The 26,986-nt window shown below is 38.0% G+C and overlaps 1 protein-coding gene across 1 annotated transcript in view; it reads right to left on the reverse strand.

Annotated features, from left to right (window-relative positions):
* Positions 1-24,878, reverse strand: part of LOC104406623 (partitioning defective 3 homolog) — a gene marked incomplete at its 5' end in the record, with an annotated part of 139,713 nt that extends 114,835 nt beyond the window's left edge. Inside the window, 2 exons of the mRNA XM_010015669.1 lie at positions 2,152-2,262; positions 24,662-24,878. Coding sequence (XP_010013971.1) covers positions 2,152-2,262; positions 24,662-24,878 — 328 coding nt within the window. The remainder of the gene's footprint in view (positions 1-2,151; positions 2,263-24,661) is intronic.
* Positions 24,879-26,986: the final 2,108 nt, after the last annotated feature.

The raw sequence follows: 26,986 nt of genomic DNA on the forward strand, positions 1-26,986 counted from the left end.
AGACCCATGTTATGGTAACATCAAGCTGTTATGAAGTTCTAGCACATGCATTTTCTGCAGTTTCACTTAACACATAAAATTGGGTTTTTATGACACACGAGGATTAAGATTCCAGGAAAGACTCAAATTGGTTAGCATAACTTGATGGACAGGGATTAGGAATTTGCTCCATGCATTGGGGGCTGTACAAATAATGTCATGGTTCTACCTTGGTACCCAGCGTGACTATTGCAACCTCTCTTACATCACCACATGGACAGTCTATACTCTCACCATTCTTATTGAGAGAGACAGAAAGACACAGAGAGACAAAGAGAGAGAATGGAGAGAGAGAAAACGTTACTAACTCAAATCTGAAGTCTTTCTTCTTTGAAAAGATGTATATGGCTGATTTTCTGGGGATCTAAGATTACTAAGAAACCCTCAGTGCTGGGCAAGCTTGGTATTAAACCAGGGATTGGCACTGTGAACATGTAGCTGACTCTTCCCTGTTCTGAGCCAGCTGGAGTGATGGAGACAGCCTTCAATGGCTCTGCTCCCCTGGCATGAGTTCATCCACAAAAGTGGCTGGTCTGCCCGTGCATAAAGGGAAGTTGACTGCACAAACACCCTCATATCCAAAGTAATTTATTTCCCTCAGTTCCAGTATTCCCTTTTATCATTTAATCTCTAAGAACATTACTTTTAAAAACAGGAACAAATTTAAAGAACCTGCTTCACTTTTGTTAGAAAAGAGAAAGTAAAAACCAATCAATCAGATAAGTAAAAAACAATCAAGCACTGTGATCCAGCCACCCTCTACTGTCAGAATGGTTTAAAGACAGACATGAATAAATTTTAACGCCAATTTATGCTCTGTTAAAGAGTAAATTTTTCCCACAATGTAATCGAAACAGACGTTCACAAATCATAAAGTTTCTGCAGTTTAACAAGTTACAGTTGATCTTCATTAATTAATAAATTAACTAATAAATTAACTAATAACTAATAATCTTCATTAACTAATAGTAGCCTGCCTTGACTGTAATGTAAATCACTCAACCTTAAAAGAACTGAAAGAAAACCATTTTAGGTTTAACTGAGGACACTACACAGGAGTTACTGTGGCTCTGCTATTCCAGTGAGCTGTTTGAGTAATGAAGCCATCACTTACAAACTTCTGTTCTTGACTGCAGAAGATCAAGGTGCAGAGATGATGGCTAAAGGGATTATTATGACTAACTAGTCACACCCTCTGTACAAGGACAACAAAATTGCTCTCCATAGTTCCTCCATCAATCCTCAATTCATGTCTGAGCTATAGCATAATTTTTAGATAAACAATTTGAATTCATATTCACTTTCACTGCTAAATGTGTCTGAATCTATTTGCCACTCAGCATTTAAACTTTGAAAGCCTTTAGTTTGTCCCTTTACTGAAGAGATGTCTAATTGAAAGGGGTCTTCTCTCCACTCACATCCCTGAATATCAGTTAATATCTGACCTAAGCTTTCCAAGATTTTGATCAAATTGATATGAGATGTTGATAAGAGAGTCTAGGCCCCAAATATCTAGGGCTGTAAGAGACAGAATGAAAAGTAGATTGGAAATATTGAGAAAATCATATGACATATATTATATAGGGTTTTAAGAGGAGCTGACAAGGAAAAATAGAGGTACTCACCACTCATTTTTACAATTAGCAGTTTAATATACATGTCATTCCATAACAGACTGCATGACATATAAATAGACTGAACTCTAGTGACAAATATACTGGTAAGTATAATTCTAGGGTTTTTTTCTAAATATATAAATGAAAAAACTAGATATGCAAGACTTTGAAGAAAAATACAAACATACTTCATTCTATATAAATATTTGTTTTCTGAAAACATCAATAAAATCAGTTATAGAATATATAGAGAAAACATTTCATTACTTCGGTCTCCTCAATAAGGAAAGAAGGTCTGGGTCTGTAAAAGATGCTTAATGCAGCCAAAGAAGCTGTTTATACTAATGTCCAAAATAAATCCAGCTTTGTCTTGTTATTTAAAGTATATAAACATATCAACATTTGGGAAATTTCATCAATGAAAACTGAACTTCAGTTATTTAATTTAAAAAACCAAACTCTCTCTATCAAGGTTTAAGCAAATACTGAAGTCTACCTCTCCTGTTCTTGCTTCATTCGTATTCTCTCCTCTTCTGAAGTAAGAGCTTCCTGCACTTTTATTTTACCAGTTTTCTCACTCTTGTCATCTTTGCGATGTTTGCCAAACCTGTTAATAACACACAAAAAAAGAATCTAACTTGTGAAATGAACAAAACTGTATTTTCCTTTTCCTATGACAAAGAGAGTTCTCCAAGAAGGGCTGCTTGGAAACCAGGAAGGGTAAGTGCAAAGACCTCAGAATCTCAATCTTTAATATTTTCTGGCTGCTTTGGGTTTATTTTGTGTAGGGTGGGGTTTTTTTGGTTTTTTTGGGTTTTTTTAATTTATTTTTATTTCACTTTTCTTAAAATTTTATAGAAGTCCTCACTTAAGAACAGAAAAAACCCAAAACATAGGATTACATTCCTTTTTTTCTGTCAGGATTTTGGGGTCACTATTCTTAAATACACAGTCAAACAATGTTTTAGAAGTTACTTAACACTATCACTGCCAAAGAACACAACTCAAGTTCACATTAAGTGAAGGCTTCATATACGAACTGCAAGAGACACAGAGCTGTATGTCTGACATCAGCCCAGAGCGCAGTACCACCCTCCACCCCCACCCCACAAGAACAGTTTCATCACAGAGTGGACGACATCCAAGAATGTAAATTCATTCTTTTTCAGCACCAAGTTCTTTAAAAACTTTATTACTCCTGACTCTTTTCTGCCCAGGGTATTCCAGTGCAAAGAGGGCGAGGGGAACAATGGAGCTAGCTGGGGTCTCCCAGACAGAGCAGGATCCTGCCAACCCAGTGTTTGCGCTCTTCATGTCTCCTCTTCCCCTCTATCAGCTACATTTCAAATATTTTAGGTTTGTTCCATATTTGCACATTCCACTGTTTTCTTTTAAACTTTCAGTTTGGCATTTCAGATACTCAGTTATTATTAGGACAGTATTGCAGTGTTTCTTAGACATTTCAGGCCTACTGTGAAAGGAATGACTTTTGTATGGCTCAAACTAAACAAACACTTAAATACAGCCCTTAAATGCATCTACAGTTCAGATGACGATTTTCTATTTAAGGCAAAGTATCTATTAAACAGTATCTTATTATAATACCTACCTATTAAAAGTGGGATCATCTATCATACCAAAAGCAGCAAGAATTTTACTCTTTTTAATCAGACACTCAGGTAATAGCAGACTGACAGTTGTGGCACTTCATGCTCAGGTTCACATCAAAAGGGAAGTGAAAGCACTGAAACGTGTGAAGTCCAACAATAGTGCAGACAGGACAACCCAAATGCTCACAAACAGTAAAATAAACCACAGAGTTCTTAAAAACTTTCTTCTGACCCAAGAATGTAAACTGTTTAAAATATTTAGAGTCCACTAGGCATTTATAATATTTTCCCATTTGTTCCTATTGATTCTAGTACAAAGCCACTGTGTAGGTTAAAGACATACCACACAGTAACCCTGCAGAATGATTAACTTCTGGCCACTCAGCCAGAAGATATTATTATACTTCATAACTATGTTTATGGCTCTTAGGACAACTGTTTAAAAGCACAACCACACAAAAATATAGCATAGGAGCATGTACACAAACTTAAAAGTGTGTGGCTGTTCTCCACAGTTCCCAGATTGCTGATTTCCAAAGTAATTCAGGCATCTGATAACTAAAACTGTTCATTAATAATCATCTGAAAAGGGAGAGGCAGAGGACATGATAGGGTTAAGAAGCACACAATGGCACATAAAGTTAAAAGTATCTAATTTTATAATTTGTTACATATAAAACTGACATACTTAAAATGAATGACTAGAAACATCAGCATGTATCTTTTAAAACATCTAGCTATTTATTAGAGTAGTCAAAACCATTATCAAAACATTTACATATATGACATGAGAGATTTAAATCAAGTTCTGGATGCTGTACCCCAGACAAGAGAATGGTTAATTTAAAATAGCCCTAAATCCTCTAGCCAAGAGAAGAGGTTTGGCAGAAAAACAGTGGAACTGGGCCATTTTACCCTGAAACACAGAGAGTGCCAGGGGTGGCAAGGGTCTGACTGATGGAACATGTAGAGCCATGAGGAGACACGCAACATATGTGGTACTGTAGCACAGCATCTCTGGGATGCCCATCTGTGCTTCTGTCTCCTGTCCTTCCTTGACACACTCAAAATGCAAGGCAAAGCAAAGGAACCAAATTCTGGAGTAGCCAGTTTATTTTTCAAAAAAGAACTAATGGTTAAAATATCAGGGGGAAAAAAAAAAAAGAAATGAAATGAGTACCTGTTAGGTTTTGGCAGCAAAACAGAATTTCTACCACCATAAATCAATTCATTGCAAGTATGAACAGAAATATATTGAAATCAATACCTTATTAAAAAAAAAAAAGGTACACAGGAAATTTCTAATAATCCTTGTAAGCAATCTAGTAAATTAGTAAATGTCTGGTCAGGCTGCATGATTGTGGGGAAAGTGTTTCCAAAGTTAACATGTAATGCAAACCTAGCAAAAATAAATGGTTTGAGTTTTCAGATCCAACCACCCAAGTCCAGAACACACCACGCTTGTACTGCATTTCAACACAGGCACTGGTAGGTTTACCACACAGACAGCGCTCGGAGCAGCAGGAGGGTTCAATTTGCTCTGACTCATGAGCAGGATGTGGCAACAACCCTTCTTCTCCTTCAGGTTTTTCTTCTGATCACCTGGGAATGAACGTTCCTTCTGCCCTCAGGGACCATCCTGATCAAATCTCCAGAAGACATCTCTGGTCCTTCCCCAGGCATTTCAAAGGGTGGCCATACTGTTCCCACTCTGACCGGAGACTTTCCAGTGCCCATCTCCAACAAGCTCTGCGGTCATCCTGGCAGTGGACAGCCTGGCAGAGTATGAACCACGGTGGTCTTGCAAAGTTGCCTTCTCTGGACTTTGTCACCCACAGAAGTGATATATCTGCCATAATCACCACTGCCTGTAACAAGTTCAGCAACATTAACTGCACTGTCCCTACACTTCAACCCAGAATAATCAATGCTGTCCTCCCCCCTCCCTGATTGAGGCTTTGTGTTTTTAACACCATCACCTTCAAAATAACATCTCCGTGATATTCATAAGTCATGGAGCTGCAGAACAGCACGCTGCCCTAAAGAAGTTTGGCTCTGAACAAGTCTGCATACTTTTAGCAAGACCTCTGTACAAAAAAATATTTACGAAATCAAGATTTCTCTTTTCCACCAAGATTGCAAGTCTAACAGCATCTCTGTTAAGCTTCAGCTTACAACAGTAGAAGTGACATACCAACAAACGAAAAACATTTTCCAGGCCCCATGAAGCACTTGAGAAAGGTGTTTAAAAGAACCCCAATGGTGATATATATGTACACCTCACCCGCAACACCCTCTTTATTTCTGTAGGACCAGTCAACACTCCCCACTCAAAACATCGCTCAAAGGTTTTGGTAAGATTACTCTTGCTAACAATGAGTATATTTGATATTTATTTTGATTAACAGTATCTGCTCCATGAAGGATGATTTACAGTCATAATGAAACCCAACAGTCCAAATCAGCATCCTCTCCACCAAATTTATAAGACATTTATAAATTATTTAACATTCATATTCAAGCCAAGTTTAATTACAAAAGAGCAACATCCAGCAATACTAAGGTACACCATTAAAGCGAGCTGTTAACACTCCCTCAACTGTACTGCAATGCCTACGCTGGTGTCAAGCTATTCAAAATCACAAGCCTTTCTAATTTCCTCAGGTAGATATTTCCTACTCTGCTTCAGGAATATTAAGTAAAACAGGACACTTAGAAATAAAAATAAGAATATTCAGACCACTGAAATTCTAACAGTCTATGCAATATCCTTTCAAAATATCAAATGCACATCCCACAGCCAGTGGTAAAGACACCTCCCTGCTGCCGTCCAGTGTCCCTTGTATAGTCATGTGAGTCAAAAGAAGCAGAGTGTGGGTCAGGTCCCGAGAATTACTACCAGTATTTAAAACACCCCAATTTGAATGCATTGGCCCAGTGAAAAGGTCTGGCTTACCTTCATAAAAGTTTCATGTTCTTAAATATGCAAATAGCATAGACTTGCCCCATGAACATTCATGTGTGTGACACCTTCCCCAACAACCCACCAGAATCTGCGTAATTGTAAAGCTTATTTCTTTACCGCTCAGGTACTCAAAAGGAAGGGAAGATGGAATTAGGACGTATGTCCCATGCATGACCCATGGCAACTTTGGAATCTTGCTGCTTCCAGTACTGTTTCTTCCATAATGCATACATTGAATGTTCTGGCACACCCACATAATAACTTCCCCTGCTGAAGTGACTGCTCGTTTAATGATAACAACCTCAGGCTGGAAACTCCCAGTGCAATTGTTAACGATATCTGCCTTGTAAAATAGCAATCACCATCCATTTGTCCTGTGTCAGAGACACTCTAGACTTTTGCAAGGACACGGCCTTGAGGATACTGCCAAGTGATTTGATCTCAGCCCTTGCTGCTCACTTCACAGATGCAGGAGCCGTTCTCCACTGTGTGCAGCTGGTTAGCGAGTGCCTGAAGCACCTGGAGATTTTCAGGTACTTGTCTGAACCTGTGATGGTATCATTCTCGTTGCTGTGAGGCTGGCTGCTGGATACTTGTTGCAGTTCTTACAAATGCAAATGAAATGACAACTTTCCTTCTGAAGCAGACAAGAGAACTTCATGGCTCAGGATCTGTGCACAGCAATGCTCCTTGCATTAGTGAAAAGGAGAACAGCAGTTTAAAACAAAGGTAAAGACTACTGTTGGAATTAAAAATCAAAACAGTGCAGAAAAGGAGCATCTGTGACACTGATGTTCAGATAATCCTGGGAATCTAATTCCAAGCTCCTGTCATTTGCTAAATTCAGTGCTAACAGTTTGACTGTAAGCTATAAAAGCCCTACCTAAATCAGCGCACAAGATACCAATGCACAGATACAAACTACTGCATGATGTGTAACAAAATTACATGCACTACTGCCTCATCAGGTTAACATTTTTATGATGAAAAGAGTTCCGATGTTAAAACTTGAGCTACTCCAGACACTGTAAAGCACCTGCACCATAGCAGCCACCACATCCCCCAGACTCAATTCTTAGAAGCAGAGCAAAGAATATTGTTACTCACTGGGGAAAATAAAGAGCAAAAGGAAAGTGCACATTTTCCTCCAAATCCCAAATAATAATAATAATAATAAAATTACCACCCTGTTCATAAATATATTCTTTCATAGACAAAGCTTAATACTTTTTTGAGGACACATACTATGTGGTTATAGAATAATCTTTTTGATAGTAACAACATTTATAAATACAGCACGACCTCACATAACAGCTAGTTTACTCAGTAGCAATCTCATCTAAACCCTGTTTTAAAAACTATAGCTAAAAAGCAGTTTAACTTTATTTTCTAACTGCATAAGCAAAAGTTTCAAGAAAAAGCTTCTATGACTAATTGATATACAGGTGGTAAATTAAAAATACCCTGTCTATCCAAGAGTGTGAGAAATTAATGAAAGAGAGCAGCTGAAATCTTGTTCACTCTAATTGCCAAGATACTCCAGGGTTCTACTTAATTTATAGCTTCTTAATTGTCCTTTTACATTAAGGGTTAGAGAAAGTTTCAAGATAAGTGCAAATGCTCAGTCATATTCGTAGATCCACAGACTTAATCCTCAAATTCAGCCAACAATAGCAATCACAGTAAGTTAAGAAACTGAAAAATATAAGAGGACCATGCGTTAAAAGTATGATCTCTAGAATATAACAGCCAAGTCACATCAGAGGAAAGGACCATCCTCAGACCCTGTAATATTAGTTTGTCATATCATTTTTAATAAAAAGACGAGAACACAGACCTCTATGACCAAAGCTTGACCCTCAAATAGAAAATCCCATGAGCTCTGGATAAACTAATCAAACTAAAATGCGTATCCAAACCTCTCTGTCAGTCCCTAGCTGGCTTCCTTTCAAGCTTACTTGCTTGAATGACTGTCACCAACTAGGAGGTGGCCTAATCCAAATCCTATCACACTCAACAGAGCAGCACTGACTAGCAAGTGCCTACAGTGGCTTTGGGCCAATGCATCAGAGCAACTAAGTAGTACGAGGCTCGGCAGACAGGACAGTGTAGCAGAATGTTTAAAGAACAAGCTCAAACTGCAAGATAATGCCATATATATATATGAAATGTATGTAAAATACACATGTCGACAAAAAGAACATGTAAATGATTTTCCATAAAGAAGTACATAGGACAAATGAAGAAAGAAGGATGTTTAAGTAATAGCAACAGAAATTCCACATTTACAATTTATAACAAAAATAGCTTCAGTTTAAAAGAATATATATCAGCATCCTTGGTACAACAAAAATAATACATATAATCTGCTAAATGGATTTTACTCTGATGCGTTACTGATGAGATCATTGTCGTCTGCCAAATCATCCACATATTTCATTAGGATAAAGAGCTACAGAAGGAACATGCATTAGTTGATTAATGAAAAAACACAAAAATTGATTGAGGCAGAAGTTTAGTAGTATTATGTTCCTTAACAGCAAAAAGACCATCATTAAAAATTAACAAATGGTAAGTGTCTTGAGCTATTCTATCAGCACTTTCTGTCTTCAAGGCATGCTCTTTTCCCCACAGTAGCAAACAGTATTCACACACATACAACCTAACACCACTCAGAGGATTTCACAATTATTTCTGTAATCTTTTTCACCCTGCTGTATCAGCAAAATCATAAGATTTATATTGCAAAAGACTATGGTGACATAAAACCATTCTGTTGCTAAAAAAACATTAATAAGCATAAATAAAGATTCAGCATAGAGCACAAACAGAAATCACCCTGGTTAGTGATGACTTGAGGGTTTATAAGCCTTCCTCTCCAAGCAGAATTGTGCAAGTGCTGTTTTTAAAAATATGCCTGTAAGTGCAAACATTTACATATTTGCAATGGATTTCTAGAAACAGCCAGTTATCACATGCAATCAAAATATTAGATCAAATTCTACTTGTTAGGAGGGAGTGGAATGACTGCTGGAGTGACACAGCAGCAGCACTGTCCTGACATGATACAGAAGCACTGATGTACAGGCAGCAGGAGCAAGACACCTTGATGCAGAAACTTGTGGGCATAGTTAAAATGGACATTTATGACTTTTCATTTTCCACAAGTTTCCTCGCCTATGTCAAAACTGATAAAGCACCTGTCCTTCTGGTGCAATATTCAGCAGAAGACCCCTGCCAGGAGAGTTCCTGCAGAGCATTGCTGTCCCAAACCAAGAAAGGCGTATTACAAAAGGACATAGGTAACTCATGAAGAACACCTCTGAAAAGGTGTACTTGTACCTCTTCAGAGCAATGACATTTGCCTTCGAGCAATAAAGAAACTCACGTGCTCAGCCATGAATATTAGAATTTAAAGCAGGAGAACCCAAGTGGTTACCACTTCAAATTATCATCCCTCTCTGAAGTTACCACCCTGTGCATGGGTACTGTAAGGCATGTGAAGGTCTTTTCTCTCAACAGCTTCTGCCTCACTTTCCAAACATTAAATATAATTTTTCAGCACTGTTCAGGTGGAGATTCTAGTACATCTCACCAAACTAGGGCTACTCAAAACCAACAGCCAGGATGGCACATAAATCGCAACACTTCATGTGCAACATCACTGGTAATTCCCACAACAACATCCTGGAAACAAGTGGAAACAACATATGGCATCAGTAACCGTTTCCAGCCACTGAAGCTTAATCTGCCTGCCTTTGAGTCAGTATCCCAACTTCATAGAAAACGGTTATGATGCCAAACCAAGAGACATGTCATGAGTTTTCATGCAATTATTTTCATAAACAGTTTTGATAACATTATCTGAAAGGCATGACACAACAGGCAGAATATTATTCACACCAAGTCGCTCTCTTTTCACAACTTAAGCATTTGTAATATTTACTTCAAGCATAAAATGGTGAAACTTTTAAAAACAGATTTCTTTTAAGGAAAGACCATCTGTTTGCAAATTTCTAAACAGAAGATAATCTTCTTGCATTACTACTCATGATTGCCTAAAGCTAGCTGGAGCTATTGACAGCTCAAATAAATAAATAAATAAATAAGAAAATCACAAGAAATAAGAAAAAAGCTGACAACTAATCCAAACTACTGCACTTTAAAAACTGGCTGAGAAGGACAAAGGAAGTGGGGATAATTTTACAATGATAATATTGGAAAGACAGCAGCAAGTCAGCAGACAGACAAGAGATTCTTCTGCTGTCTGGCCAAATCAACTCAGCAAGCAATACCACAATGTACTAAAAGTCACCATAAATAACTCATTTTCATGGTGGTCAGCCAAAACCTGTTAGACTGTGGACTGCAGCATCCCTGAAGGAATCAAGAATAAAAAAGAAAGCTTCTGCTTAGATACAACTGTGCTAGTAATCATCAATGATGGGAGCAACCACAGAAGCACTACATGACATTTTAATGGATGTTTCATAACAGTCTAATCATTATGAAGTTTGCTTGTGTGGCAAAAACTCTTTAATGTTGTGTATATATTAAAAAAAGAGAGTGGTTGTTGACCACAAAGTTACTTGCCCTAAAATTAAATTTGATACACTAAGTGTGTGCTATCTGTCATAGAAGGAAGTAGCTCATACATGTGACACAGCCGAGCTAATTCAGTCTTTCAAAAGATAATATAATCTTAATGGGCAACATATCCTTTCATTACTGTCGTTTAATGTACTTACAAATGATCCTGTCCCCCCTCTCAGACAAAATTTGCCAATCAAGACTGCAATGCCCTGTTAGGTAATTCAGTACTGGTCAGTGAGATATTAAACAGTAATAAAAAACTGTAAATACAAATTGCAAAAAACCCTTCCCCCCAAAAAAGCGTCACTCACAAAGTAAAGAGTAGGCTCCTGAAAAAGTTTGAGTGAAGGCCTCCAGTGTATCGACTTTCCCAGACTACATACATAGAAGCAGACATATAATACTCTCTACTTTGCAATAACATAATACCATACACAGGGATTTAAAAAATTCCCAAATTCTAAGCACCAACAGCAGCCTACTTTTAAAAGGTGCCTGACTATCTAAACTAGAATGTACTTATTCTTTTATAACATAAGCAATTTATCTGAGTTGAGTAAATCGTTCCTTCCCAGTGTGCTGGGTGCCAAGCCCAGCAGACCTGACTGTTCCTTGCTCACACTGTACTGAGCAGGTCACAAACCCTTACCCCAGCGCTCCCTGCCTGACAGCAGCTGCCCTGCAGCCACACAGTGAGATGGGCATGCTTCTGTTGCTGCATTTGTCATAGTCCACAGACTAGTTTAAGAACTGTGGACCAATTTAGGTATTAATAATACTACATTGTATGCTTCTAATTACCAGTGTCCACTGAGAGCGCTTACAGAGACTGTTTAAACCATGGCTACTCTTCAAGGCGTTCTTTCCTTAACTATACTTCTAATTCCTCTCTGTTCATTTTAATGCATTATTGTTTCAAAATACAATGCTTCAAAATTGCAAATTATGTCTGGCTCAAGGGCTGATTATGAGAAATACTAGCACTTCTGCCTCTGTGTGAATAACTCTGACAATAATGAGCGATTGATTGAGCTCCAAGAAGTCCAAATGATGAGAAGGGTCAATTTGAACATTCCTATTAGCTTCTTTTGTTAAATCTAACACTTTGCTAGGCCAGAGACAAATACTGCATCTGGTTACCATGATTTTTTCCTACCCTACAGAAGTACAATTTAGAAAATGGGTACTGGTCTAAAGGCAGACCTTATAAGAAATGCTAATGAAACATCAAAAAAACCCCACCAAACCATCATTTTACTGGCACTCAAGAGATGGAGGGGGGGAGGTGGGCGGAAGGAAAAAGAAAAGTTGCAAGGGAAATTTGCTTCACCATTTTCCTGGCAGAAAAGATAAAATCTTCCCCTCAGTAATATGAAGTCTTCATAACTCCATTTTACAAATGAAATGCTTGCTTGCATATATATGAGCATGGCCTGGCTCATGTAAATGTGAGCTATAACAAGAAAATCACTAAAGATGCTCACTAAGCACATGCAACAGGCAAAGAAATGAGGGCACAGATGTAATACACTGGCTAGTTAAACAAGAAAATTGCGGTAACATTATTCCAACAACTTAGTCTTGCAGCCTCACAATTACAGTGAGTAAAATCAGCATAGGTTAACACAAACACAAAAAAAGTTAATCAACGTACTGGCAGTTCATTTGGAACCTTCCAAAGATTAAAACTTCCCTACAGATCTTATTATTTAGAAATGTTAGTATGTCAGTCAGCACTTTTTCTGTCAATTACTGAAAATCTTTGTTGATACATATCTCCTAGAAAACAACCTTCGTAGGGTAAGTTAAGCGATAGGTGATGTCTCTATATCTTAAGCCTCATTCACATATTTACACTTATAGGAGGTATGGAAGGCATAGATGACTTCCAGCAGAGGACAACAGACAACCCTGTAGGATCTGTGAGACAAGCCTAACTAAGAGATCTTAAAAGTCAAGTGTACAGATGCCATTCTCTTCTCAGGGGATGCTTACAACACCAAACTCCAACTCCCCTTGCCGAGCTGCAGCACCCAAATGCTGGTGGCTATAGACCACAGTTTAGGATCCACTGTCCCATTCTGGGTTCCACAGTGCCACCTACGTGACCCTTAAGTCTCCTCAGGGATAAAAAAAAATTAAAATCTTTAATTACAAAAATAAACAAATAAATGAGAGGTACATTATTTTGAGTTTGTTATAAAGACAGGGCTAAGGCACAGGATGTAGCCTGAGCCAAGGCTCTAATCAAAATACATTAATATGCCACTGCTGGCTTCATATACCTCTGAATATTCTATCAGCCAATATTCTGTCCTGTGGCATGAAAATTTAGTTTACAGTCACAGTATCTCTGGGCGGAAAATGAAGAGTGAGACTTTGCACTGCATCAGCACCGCCGGAACAAACCATCTCTGGAGTGGATGCAACAAGACTCAGGTGGATCTTCACTGGGAAGTCAGTTTGGCAGTGAGTCCCCACAGCAGCTGGCACAGGGGCTTGCCCAGAGCTACCTGAAGCCCTGGAGACGCCCAGCTTCCTGTTGCTGCCAGTACTCAGAGCTTGAGCTGTCTTCATGACAACTACAGTTGAAATAACCGTATCAATTGCTGATGGGCCAAGCCGGGAGCTGAGATTTATTTCAGATTGAAAAGGTGCACAAACCAGGACTTGCATGGGACTAATTACAGGCAAGACATATGGGGTGATGGGGTGTTTTTTAGATTCCAGCCCTCATACAAATAAGCTCCTAGTACAGAAGATCTTGGACCTGGACTGCTCTATATACATTCCTGCACGCTCAGGCACTATAAGAAGTGAGTGACTGGGCCTACGTTTAGCTAGAAACCCACACAGATGATGTTAAAAAGAAACCCAGTCTTGAAATCAAAGATATCCAGTTCCTAACATGTTCTTCTCCAAATGAGATCTGCTCTGCCCATGCTTGGCACTGCACACAGTATACAGTGATTATCACTGCCATCTTAATATTTCTTCTGAATATATATAGCCTAAAATAAATCTAAAAAAAAAACCCCAACAGATGAAACTGGCACTGAGACTTTACATTTTATTTATCTCAAGTAAGCAGTTTTCTTCCTTTCGCAGTTATAAAAGGCAAAGAGAATTAGCAAAGTATTAGGAGCTCCACAGATTATATCAGGACTCCTAACAGTTACAGATGATAATACTGTTGGTATCATTACTTGCTCTGCAACATCAGAGAAAAGGAATACTTCAACTGTAACACTATATCTGAAACTCCTGCTTGTGGAAGCATGTTGTGTTCTGAATTTCAGGAATTTAGAAAGATAGCATCTATAACAACATTGTGAAGCATTTGAGATTTATTTGTGGTAATGTTGTTGCTGAAATGTGTACCAGCAATTCAGCTTGCATACTAAATACCCGGTGTTGAGTATGCTAGAAGCACTTGCAATCAGTATGAAAATATACTATTTCTATTATTGTGGTACTCAAAAATGCTGACATAGCTCAAATTCTAGATGTATTTTTATTATTATATCCTCTTTTTCAGAACTTGTAGATCTAATCCATAAACTTCATCTCCGATTAGACATTTTCTTACCAAATACTACCTGTTACAGCATAGCAGAAAAAAAAGAAATCTACATACATCTTCAGTCATCCATTCACCTTCAAACTAAACTCAACAGCATCATCTGGAAGCTATAGATGGTATATGTTTTTAGAATATAAATATTTCATATTTCTACAACACAGGAAACACCATAGGATATCAAAGCCCTTGGAAATGTTAGCATGGACAAAGTACTATCCCATTTTTAAACCATGAAAACAATTCCTCCTTGGAAGTGTAAGCAACTTGCCAAACTCCAGCAGATTTCCATATTGCAGGCACAAACAATGTAAGGACTAACTGGAGATTCCACTGACAAAGCCAGGTCTAGGAAGTTAATAAATCTACTGAACCAGTTATTTTTGATGGAGAACTTCTCTAATAATGCCGCATTACCAACACACTTTCAACATCTAATAAAAACCCTTAAAAACAGCTATATCAGGAGTATGTTGTTATATTTCTTGAAAATAGTTAAGACCACCAAGTAGTTCCATGAACCTACGCCATGTTCTTTCTCCTTTTAGGACTAGGAGCTACAAAACTGATAAAAAATTCTTGGGGTCAAAAAAAAAAGAAAGTGTTAACATTTGTAGAAACTATGAATTTATCTTCTGCAGAAGCAAACGTTTCAAAATTTACTGTTAATCACATCATCAGCTAGCCCAAACGTACACTGTAAAACTAGTTCATGAACTGAATGCATGCCAGCAGGGTCTGTTTTGCAAACATCTACAGCCTTTTCTTGCACTCCTGCTTATTGTAAGTTTGCAGAGAAACAGTAAAAGTTAATATGCAGTGGAACACTACATTAACTACTGAAATGTTATTGCACATCAAAAAGATTTACTACTACTTTGCAAACACGCTTACCTGGGTGCCATAAAATACTGACATAATGAGTCAGATCTACTGTAGTGCATTTTAATCAGTCTTTGTACTTGTAATGTAAAAGCAGCTCCTTGATATAGAAGTCATTCTACACCATATCTAAAAGACATTTTTGTATGTGATAGATAGACTGCCAATTTGTTAGTATTTCGGAATTAGGTAAATATACCGCAAGTCAGCAGTAACAGAACAAAATGGCCAGAACAGAATACTGTATTTTGTACTTGAGCCTAAAGGCACTACCTCAAGAGATCCTTGAGCTGCAGATTGCTGAAAGCCTGGAAGACAGACCTGGGAAAAACTGCTATAGTTACCCTGTTCTGATACCACACCTTTGGGAGCTACTCCTGACCACTGTCAGAGACAAACTATTAGGGTACAGGGACTTACCGGGTATCATTCAACACTGTGTCTGTATTCTTATGTTCTTACATTAAACTCCACAGAAATTACCTTTTCTAGCTCAGTGGGTCATACCAGACACTATTCATAGCATTCTAGAACGGTTTGGGTTAGAAGGGACCTTAAAGACCATCTAGTTTCAACTCCCTGCCACAGGCGGGGAAACCTTCCACCTGACCAGACCTTCCACTAGACCAGGCTGCTCAAAGCCCTATCTAGCCTGGCTTTGAATGATTCCAGGGATGGGGCATCCACAACTTCTCCAGTTGGGTATTTTCTATTAGGTATTGTATCAGCCAATCAAGCTTGGTATCCTAATAGTTAACAGTTGTAGGACACTTTAGAGTACGATGCTTGGAAGCACAGTAAAAATAATCTGTTTACAGATAACTTTTTCCTTAACTCTCGCCATGCAATGGGTGGTTCACAGTCACAAATGCTGTATTGTTTCCCATATTCTTGGTTTTCAAGAACTGTGGGGCAGTAAGTTCCTGAGGGTAACCACATAATCACAAAAATACTTTAAAAATTAAACTTTTTTGATTACAATCTTATTGTACATCCGCTTTTTTGCCTTATGAGAAGGATAAGTACACGTTGATTGACTCAGACTTTTTGTACCAGTGATTATTTGGTGTACCTTGTTCCTATCTTCTCTCACTGAGGACAAATACTTTTCACCAGGAGAGTGGTTAAGCACTGGAACAGGCTGCTGAGAGAGGCTGCTGAGTCTCCATCCTTGGAGATATTTGAAACTCAACTGGGTGTGAAATTTAGCTGATGAAATGTTGAAGCTGGAGTGCTGTGAGCAGGATTTGAACCAAGAAGAGATCCATTCCTGCCTGAATCACTCTAAGAGTGCAGTATTTTCAATATGTCTTCAGTTCCTCCTAATTCTACTTTTCCCTCCAGAAGAAGTTATCAATGGATTCAAAGGGGGAAATATCACTTACGTACCCCATTGGCATTGTTTCTAATATTTCCTTCTCTCTTACTTTTTCTACAAAACTTCTGTGCTGAAATAAGATCTTAAAAGCCTAAAGAAGTCCTCTACATGCTTTCTACTCACTATTTTCTTACTACATTCAGGCAAATGCAGCGGCTCACAGACTATTTCTATTCTGGTTTATCTTATTCCAGAAATCATACTGGTTATACCCATTTTGCCATTTTCACTGAAGTGCTTTATAATTTTGTCTTGAATGACTATTTCTCTACACAACAGTAGGAAATGTGGAAATCCTAACAGGAGACATCAGCCTGACAATGCACCAAGAATACAGATCATTGCTTCTGGGAAGTGAAACTCAGTAGTAAGTTGGAGCTTTGTCTTTTAGAATAGGATCAGCTGTCCTGCAGCTGCCAACTTAAGTACCTCAAGTAACTAGGACTTATTAGCCTATGTCATCTTCAGCTATAAATACATATTAAGTTTGCATTAATTTTCATCTAATACAACATTCCTATTCCTGTTTTTAAAAAGGATTTTAAAAGAAGACTCTGTTTTAAAAATGTAATCCACTGCATCTGTAATGTATGCCAATGTACAGGTGCTATCAGTGGCAAATTAAATTTCCAATGAACATTTCCAACAGGTAACAAAACAAATGTCATTAACAAAGGTTTTCACTGAACAGATCCTTCACATCTCAAGACAGTATTTCTTTACCACACTTTGTTGTGGACTAGCACACTGCCTAGTTAGTCTTTAATTATCACATCAGGTAGAAGAAAAAAACCTATTTCTATACGAGCTAAAACTGAAATTGACTTTGACTCTCTGAACTGTCAACAAATTCTTTTCTGAAAAGCTTGCTTTGCAGAGATTATAAAGTAGGTGTCATCCTTGACACTTGCATTCTATATTCATCCAGCAGGCCTGGAAGAGAAGTGCTGCTGAACACTGGGCAGGATGGCAGAGGGCTCAGCTGTCACGCCGCCTGCCTCCCTCGCTTGCTTTGCAGGCAGAGACAGTGCTGTAAGTGTCAAAGGTTCTCCATTTAAACTTGCTGACAAGCAGAGGAAGGATACAGGGAGAATATGTTATCAGCCACTATAAACTCATGTCTAGTAACAAGTCATCCCGACACTTATTTCTGGATGTTAGAAATAAGACCTGCTTCTATAAAAATTAAAACAATCAAACCCCATACGATATACCCCATCAGATTTACAAATTCATGATTTACTCTGGGAAAATCCAGTGCTAAGAATACATAGAGCAAAGCCCTGCTTTCTGTCAGAATGACAAACTAGAGAGTCACATACGATTAGGTTAATCTCTCACTTCAAATCTCCTTCACACAATCGCATACCACCGCTTTCTGTGTTTTGTTTAAAAGTCATAGACTTTACTAACCACTTAATGAAGCTTCATTCCTTAAATCCCTGACAGATTATGTGAAATTGTCTGATTTAGAAACACAAATTTGCCAATCCACTGTCTCCCGCCCCAATGACATCTTAGTAAAAAGCTGGAGTGTTTGGGGCTAGAGGCAGTGGAACACACATTTCCTCAAACTGATTCCACCAAACAGCAGAAAACAGGAAAGCAAAAGAGTGCAGACAGGAAAGAAGGAGCATAGCTTGCCTTTCCAAAAAAGAAAAGCTACTTTCAATCAATCTTATCTCTTTCAGTCCCCTATTTAATTGGAAAGAAGGAAGTGAAGAATATGAAAATGCTTTGAAAGACATTTCTAAGAGTACCAAGTCTTCATCAAAGATGACAATTTGCTGCATGGTTGATTTAATTTGAAAGGCATTCCTGATTCTGTGTGTCCCAGTGGCTGGATGAAACTTTGAAAATGGATAAGGACAAAGTAGCCCAGAGCAGCACCAAAAGAAAAGTACCATCAACAGTACCCAACTTGCAGACAGGACGAGGACTGTGTTCCTCATCTGAAACTTGAAAAGGTATCATGCTTAGACCATGTATCTAGGATTGTAGCAAGATGCACATTTTCTAGCCGCTGGCAGAAGAGGAGAAGCAGATGTGGACTTAATGATAGTTGCGCCAGCTGCCTCATAGTAGTAGCAGGCAAAAGACAGAGCACAAATGGCCCCAGATTCCATTTACCTGAGCAATGACCCAGCTTAGCTTTTCTGATGAAAGTCTCAGCACAAGCAGTGCAAGCTGTCAGCGACGTTCTCAGATGAACATTGGCAAACCCAGGCACAATTCAGTGTGCAAGCAATGAGCTTCCAAGTTTGAAATGATACAGCCAACAGGTGTTTAAGCAATAACCTCCTTCTGTATGTTCTAAGGCTCAAGATTTATGTTGTTTTGTGCCATCAGCAGAGCACAAAGGAAAAAAATATTTCTGACTTTCAGAGCTCGTTCCCATGTTTTCTTTTAAGTCCATACACCAGCAAGTGTCATTCGCCAATACGAAATAGTCCTATTAGTCATGCTTCCAGGGAAAATACCATTGCTGTTGTTCCTTAAGGTACTGAATGATGAAAATCAGACTACAGATTTTAGTTTATCGAGTTTGAGGTATTTGCCAGTCCTGTTGATTAGGGTATAATTCAACAGTATTTTACACAACTCAGATACCTGTTTGTCAAATGCCTGCTTAGAAGTCTGAAGGTTGTTATTAAATGAAAGAGAAAGAAGGTAATTACTAAATCAATGGTATAACCCTTGTGATTTGCTTTTCATCTCCTCACAGACATGACGATGAGAAAGCCTCAATGAAAATCAGAATAGGCAATACAAGTAAGTCATGTAACAAGCAATAGTAATCCATGTAGGTTATTCTCCCAAATGCCCAGTCACAGGTCTCAGATGGCTAATGTGGTTGAAATGTGTAATTCAAAGCTACAAACAATACGTTTATGAATCTGGACATGTCCAGTGCACCTTGGAAGCAGCTGTATGGGGAAAAAAATAAAAGGAGAACAGTATATCTGATTTCAGCTAAACAAGGTTGCAAACTAAATTATCTCTTTCCTCTCACAGAACTGGAAGATACAACACTGCAAGGCTCCCAGTAATCATTTTAAATGTAATTAAATCTAATTAGGATTAGATTTTAATGGTAATTTGAGAATATTACATTTGCATTGGCTATCCAGTGCATTGATTTACCCACCTGTGCACTACAATAGTTAAGAGAGGAATTAAAGATCAGTTACCAGATGTTACGGATTTACATCTCCATCAACATTACAGGCCAGATTTTGAAATATTCAAACTCCAATACTAAAAACACATATACACATGTTTAATTTTAAGCATACTTTCTTGTTCCATGAACTTCAATACACAGTGCTTATGTTCTCCACTGAAAAGTTATGCTTGTGTGGGATTGAGGTATTTATTCCTACAGTAAAAAATGTATTTATTTCATGTAATGTATTTATCCACAGTTGCTTCAAATTGTATTACATCTATTCCATAAGCAACTTCCAAAACCAATGCAGATATTTTCTTGCTTACCTCAAGGTTAAGATACAATGTGCATATCCCCCGCCCTGTCTTTTCTTCTCCGGGGCAGTTCCTCACATAACTTCAAACATACCATTTGTATTTGCAAATCCACTTGCAAAAAAGGTCTGCTCGTTTCAGCAGGTTTTTATTATCAGGCATTGAGTGACTGTCCCTCCAGTATTTCCAGCAAGACATGACTAGATAGCTTGGCCTCCCTACTACTCCCCTTCCACCGTCTGGAAACCCAGAGCTACTTTTTTACCCTCTTTATTCTCAACATCTTGGTAGTTCAGTTTCCTCTAAAGATGTCATTCCTCAGACACATCCTCTCCTGTGACAGATCACTTGCACATATTTTTCTATCATAAAATTTACTAATGAGAATCCTCCCATAAAAACTCCTCATTAAGAGCATGGCTGTCTACTTTCTTGCAAACAAAATTAATTCTCCCCAGAAGTGACATAATCATAGAGATGCCATTAGCAAATCATGGTATAGGGATGACCATAGAGGAAAATTATATATGGCTTGAGGAAGCTGGGGAAAGACGTGGAGCTACTGCTTCAGTTGCCTATGACCTATTACTTCACCAGTGTAGTCACCCATCTAGAAATTATATTCAAGCTTGTACACTGGGGATAAGCATGAATGAAGTACAGCGTTCATATGCAAGCAGCAGCAGCACAGCAGATGTGTCATTTCATCATCATCCAAAACCTACAAATAAGAACAATCTCAAATCTCCCTGTCTTATATCCTGAGGGGATACACTTTCATAAATAAAGATACCCTGTGTGTGACAGAGACAAAAGGATGGGAAAAGGCAGCAGCATATACAGTTTCTCTTTCTTAGGAGAGGAATGTCACAGAATCGTAGAAGTCCGTCAAATTAATGTATCCCTACCAACACTAATTGCAGGTGCACAGTTTGAAGCTGTGAAGCCTCTTTCTTAAGGCAGCACTGCAATTACTTATTTATCAAATTTTTGGTTTGACTTTTATCAAGAAGCAAAATCTCTACTTAAAAATAGACAAAAGCAGACTCAGAAGTTAGTAAACATATTTGAGATTGTACTTGGAGAAGAATACATTTTTTCATAAATTCCTGATGGCAAAATACATATCCACTCAAACACTTTTAGTAGCGAAATAAAGTAGTGAAACACTGGTCAGCAGGCAGCAGCCATCCAGGTACCCTCTAAGTGCCAGCAATGAAGAAGAAGGAATCTCACAGCCTCTCATTTGGTATGTTATTACAGCCACAGGATGTGGCGCATGATCCTACTGAGGTATAAGACAGACAAGAGTGATGCAACTATTCAGGTAAAACAAATGCATTCAGGTAAAAGCAAAGATCTGCAGCACCTGCATCTTCTCCAATATACCAATACTTTTGTTCAACACTTTTCTGGGTTAAATTCTGCCTTATATTCATCTGTGAAAATAGAGACTTCTCAGCCAAATGACAAATGTAAATAAATTATTCTGTTCTGCCCTGAAATGTCAATTTGAAAAAAGAAAACACATATGCTCAGACAGATTTATATTGCATGAGAAGAGTGAACTTTCAGACTGTCCACAGCCCAATGTCAGCAAAGGTCCTCTGGAAATAACAGGAGTTGTGCGTGTCAGAGCCATACAGGCTGCATCCGGCAGGCTGAACCCGCAGCTCTCCTTCATGGTTATGTCAATCCTCTTTACTATGTTTAATGCAAGCAGTAAAACAATGGAAGTGTTAAGGGATTGACTTACTATTTTAACCTGCTATCTAAATCATCCAAGGATTTCTTGGAAATGATGACTAGGTGCTGAAGGATAAATGTAACCTGGGGTTCTCTAGTTGGAATTTCCATCTCACAGTACAGTAATGAAGATCCCAGTAACAAATTCTAAGATTTTAACTGAAGGCAAGGAGACTTATTTTTATACATCACATAGACTCTACTTTATGAGGTGCCAGTTTGCTTATAGGCAATAAAAAGCCCCTTGGCTAAATACAGACATTGGAATAAAGTGTCAGTTAACAGTAATTTCATCCCTCAAGTGTTCTTCCCCATACAACCTAATGAAGAAAGATTATTGTAAGATAAGAGCACTTAAAAGGAAGAAAAAAAAAAAGAAAAAGGAGGAAAAAAAAAGAACTACAAAGAAATCACAATGTTGCACAGAACCAAAACATCCAATTATGCTTTGATCATGGCTTGAATTTTAAATGTCACTGTCATCATTATTTTCTATCTCACAATTTCTTTCAGTGATTACTTGATATCTACGATATATGTCAGATGTACAGAAATACAAAGCATGTTATAGTCAGAAGTAGTAGCTTATCTTGCAGACATAATAAAGCCCATCTCTCAAACTTTATTGAGAAGCCTGTCAACAAAGCAAATCAAGCACCAAGTGGAAATAAGGCATAATGCTTAATTCCCTCAATCAGCATTTTTCTGCTTGCCAGAAGCACCTCTCTTGGGTGGGCTGACAAGGTGCAAGCTAATTTACAGATCCAGAAGGAGTCAACTGTATCCGGATAGCACTGCTCCCACGTTAATTAAGAGGAAACTGAAAAGTAAAGTTCACTCAGAAATGGCAGTGAGGGAAAAAATAACTCAAGGAAACACTGAGTGTTATGAAGAGCAAACAACAAAGTGTTCTATCAGTTAAATTACTGTTGTTTCTAGATTAAAGATTTCAGAAGTGTTATGTCAAGCACACAGATGAGGTTACTTCCTATTTAGCTGGGAGCACCTGATTAAAAATGGTATTAATTTTCACTTTCACACTCATTTCCATCTAGAGCATTCAAAGCCCCAGAGGAACACCAGACATTAGGCTCTAAGACTGGAGGGCATAGAAGAGCTGATGAGCCTCACACCAAGCTGGCTTTCTGGAACATAGGGCTTCTCTCTTTGGATGGGACTCCCTGTAAGTCAGCCCTTTGCCTATGTCCCAAAGCTTGTAAAATGAAGAAGCTACCTCACTGGTCCTCTGGGTATGGGGAACGTTACATAGGAGGAAACTGAGGACCAAGGAACTGCCCAAACTTTCTAGATGCTGTGAACACTTTCTGACTGAACTCAAGATAGCACTCATGGTATCCAATAAGCTACTTAGAGTCCATAGAATTTATCGCATACCTCAATTTTACCTGCTGTTTCTGGTGTATAGAAATGGCAAAGACTGCAGAAAAGAACCAGTCAGCATTTGGTATGGGATGCAACGTTCTGCTCCAGGCTTAAATTTAGGCAGGCAAACACTCAGAGGATGAGGGCATCCCTATGGGAGACACAGGGGATTGGGATGAAGTGCTCCCCCCACCCCAGCTGACATGTGAGACTATCTCCTATGACTCTTTTGGTGTTCTGTGTTGAGTGCTGAAAACGTTGTATTACTTTGTGTTTTCTAAACACATTTGATAACTAATATTTTCTAATTAGTAACTACTTTTTTTCCTAATTAATATTTTCTAATTAACTATTTTTTCTATTAACTAATTTTGTAATAGGATTCACAGACACAGAACAGGTCTCAAGAACCTAGGTAGTTACAACATAGGTTCAATTAATGTTTTCCAGGATAAAGTAGGTAACAGGATAAAAGTTAACTGAAGCTCACTTAAATGTTTTTATAGCAGAATGATTATTAGTAAGCCTTTGAAATAATACTGGTATCTCACTTCAAAATTAAATAATGTATCACTGCATATACAATAGAAAACAAACACTGCCTTAATATTATTTTTCTTGGAAATAGATTTATTTACTCTAGCTAGCTGAAAGAAAGACTGATTTTCTTGCTCTCTAATCCATTCCCACAAGTGATCAAAGGTGTTTGTCATGTTTCACCATTTACCCAGAACAGCAGGGTGTCCCTCAGCAGTCTGCTACTTTCAGATCACTTATGTCTGCTGGAGAGACCACTGCTTTCAAACATACTCAGTGCTCAGTGCTTGGTAAAAAGCAAGTCCTTTACTCTCCCCTTCCCTAGACTGTGAGTTCTCAAAGCACACAACCTCATTTAGTTCCTGTTTTTCCTTGAGAGGAGCATGCTGGTTTTCAAACTGATTGATCTCTTGCGCCTCATGCCCTCATGATACCAAACAGCAAAGCAAACCAAAGAAAAACACTCACTTACTAACACATAAGCTTTGGGTACAGTATTAGGGACAGCACAGTTTTAGAAAAAAAACAAACCCAAAATAGTTTGATCTGTCAAAGGATATGTTTTTTGATGTCACCAAAGACTCTTTCCAAGACCAAGCAGTTGCTTAAAACCATTTTTATCTTTGCAGCCCCTTTAGACTGACAGCCATCTCATTCCGTTCCGTTCTAAGCTGCTTTCCTTTCATGATACCACTCAACACTTCAAAAAACGAGGGATCAGCCTACATATATTATGAACATATTTGTATAGTAAAATATTGCCTCAGCAAACAGTCACAACATAAATGAGTAATTAAAAGATGAAATTTCTTTTTGTAATTCATTCTACATTTGATTGCAAGCACCTACCTGAACATGTCCCCTAAGCCTTTCAGCATTCCTTTCTTTGCCTTAATTTTATCCTTCTCTTTATCCCGATCTTTCTTCTTTTCCTTTCCAGACTTTTTTCTGTCGCCTTTATCTTGGCTTCCATTCATCTGTCTTTCCAACGAGTGGGATGGCTGGTCACTTGCTGTGGACACAGATTCTCTACCAGATCTTGAGCTCTCCTCTGTGTCTTCCTCCACTGCAAGCACATATTAAGAAATGTCAGGGGGATAAGAACAACAAGGGCAGAAGGCTTTTTAGTGTACTGCATAATGTATTTCGAAGCAGGATATATGCACAACCACAAATATATATTTTTTTTAAATCAGTATCTGCTCATGTGGCAGTTTCCTGGAATGTTTATTTGCACCATTAAATTCCCAAAAGCAAGGAGTTCACTTTTGTAGAACACTCTGCGAAAAACAATTTGTGCTTTGTGAGTATTATGAATAATGTGGATTAATAAAGAGGATAAGCAAAGTGATGTTAATTGGCCCTTTTTGTCACAGTATCTAAATCAGTTGAGGAGAGCTTTAGAAATAACTGCAAGAAGAAGCAACAGTAGTGCAGCATGTCCTGTTGGAAAATTCTTAGGAATACTCTCATAAAAATATAAAAGTCATTAAGGACTGTTAACCCTCAATACAAGCCTTAATAGACTTTCTCTTCTACTGCAAGTAACATAATGGTTTTGTCATGCTACTTCATTTCCTGGAGCAGTTTAAAACACATCACGCACCATGACTTTTATTCTTGGTTTTATTCTTGGTTGAGATGAGGCAGCCTGGGAGGTTCAGGTGGGGAGATTCCATCCAGTGGAACAAGTAAAATCCTTTAAGGGCAGATAACATGGTTTTCCTGTTTCTAGTCAAAAACCAAAACTCAGAGAATCCTAAAATATATCCAAAGCTAGATTTAACAGACCACATGTATTTCAGAATGTCTGAAAGAAAAATTATGAAAAGAGACTGTCTGTTCAAAACCTGAATACTCCTTCAGTAGCTTAGTGAAAAAGAAAGAAAACACATCAAGCTTGTGGGTCAGAATCCTGCAATCGTTTTGACTTAACTCTAAGTCCAAAAATTACACTGCATGGCTGGTGAAACTGTGACCTTCCAGGAGCTCTAACATTTTATATCATCTCATCATAAGTAGGGCTACATCACTTCCCAATTTTCCAACAGGCAGCACAAAGCAGCAATTAGGATCACAGATGCATATTTTGTGCTGCCTCCTGTAACTAATGAATACAAAGGGTCCAAACAACACTTGGCAGTATAAGTTGAAAAAGTTCGTGTTACCTACACACAGCCTATGGAAAATAAGTTGGTTTTTTTGTACTCAGTAAGATTTGGAAATGGCCATGGCTTATAGAAGGAAAAAGGAATCATTTTTTCAGTTTAGCATACGTTTACTACTACTTATTATATATATAGCTCCTGCTAATATTATTGTTTCTAGACCTTGGCGACCCTTCTACAGCCAACAGTAGTGTGTAATTCTTCAGAAGTTTCTCATAGACTACTGTAGAATATAAACTTTCTTTTCTCAGTCATCACTCATATTCACCTTACAAGTAATTCATTGAACCTGAAAAGTCTACAAATCACTGACTGAAAGCCATTCAATATAATTTCTTCTCTCTCTCTCTCAGATACTTGCCTGCAAAATACTGTTTATTCATCAATATTACAATATACAGACCTGTCCATTACACGTAGTACTTGGGGTATTCCCTGAATACCCCAAGATTTCTATAAATATTCTCTAACCCTGGAAGATCACCTAAACATATTTCAAGAAAACATACCACGTCAGATAAATTTCAAAATTATTAACTAATTTTGCATCTCAACTAGTAGTATGAAGGAAAGACAACCAGGAAAAAGAAAAGGGGTGGAAAGGGATGGGAGTGGGAGGACAGGTCTTGGCGTTTCATGTTAACTTGTCTTCAGGACTGCTATGATAAGCGGATTGTACAGCTTCTCAATTGTAGGTACAGTTTTAATATTTGGATAATTCTATTTTAGAAAATTAATAGGCCTTTCCTATACATGCCTCTGTAATAGCCGTACCTGTACTCTTTTTGGTCACAGTGTTTTTTAATCAGTGTTGGGGATGATATTCAGTTATTATTAAAAGAGTAGTGGAAAACCACTTTGGAATAGAGATGCTAATTTTTTGCATGTTAGTTTATAGCTACAATCTGTTCCAGCAAAAAAAACCCAACCAGACATTTAAAAGATTGTACTTGCAAACGGATATAATTAGTAAAAAAAATGCATTAAATTTCTGACAAATTTTGAA

The sequence above is a fragment of the Nestor notabilis genome, unplaced genomic scaffold (genome assembly GCF_000696875.1).
Source record: "Nestor notabilis isolate BGI_N333 unplaced genomic scaffold, ASM69687v1 scaffold23985, whole genome shotgun sequence".
Lineage (NCBI taxonomy): Eukaryota > Metazoa > Chordata > Aves > Psittaciformes > Psittacidae > Nestor > Nestor notabilis.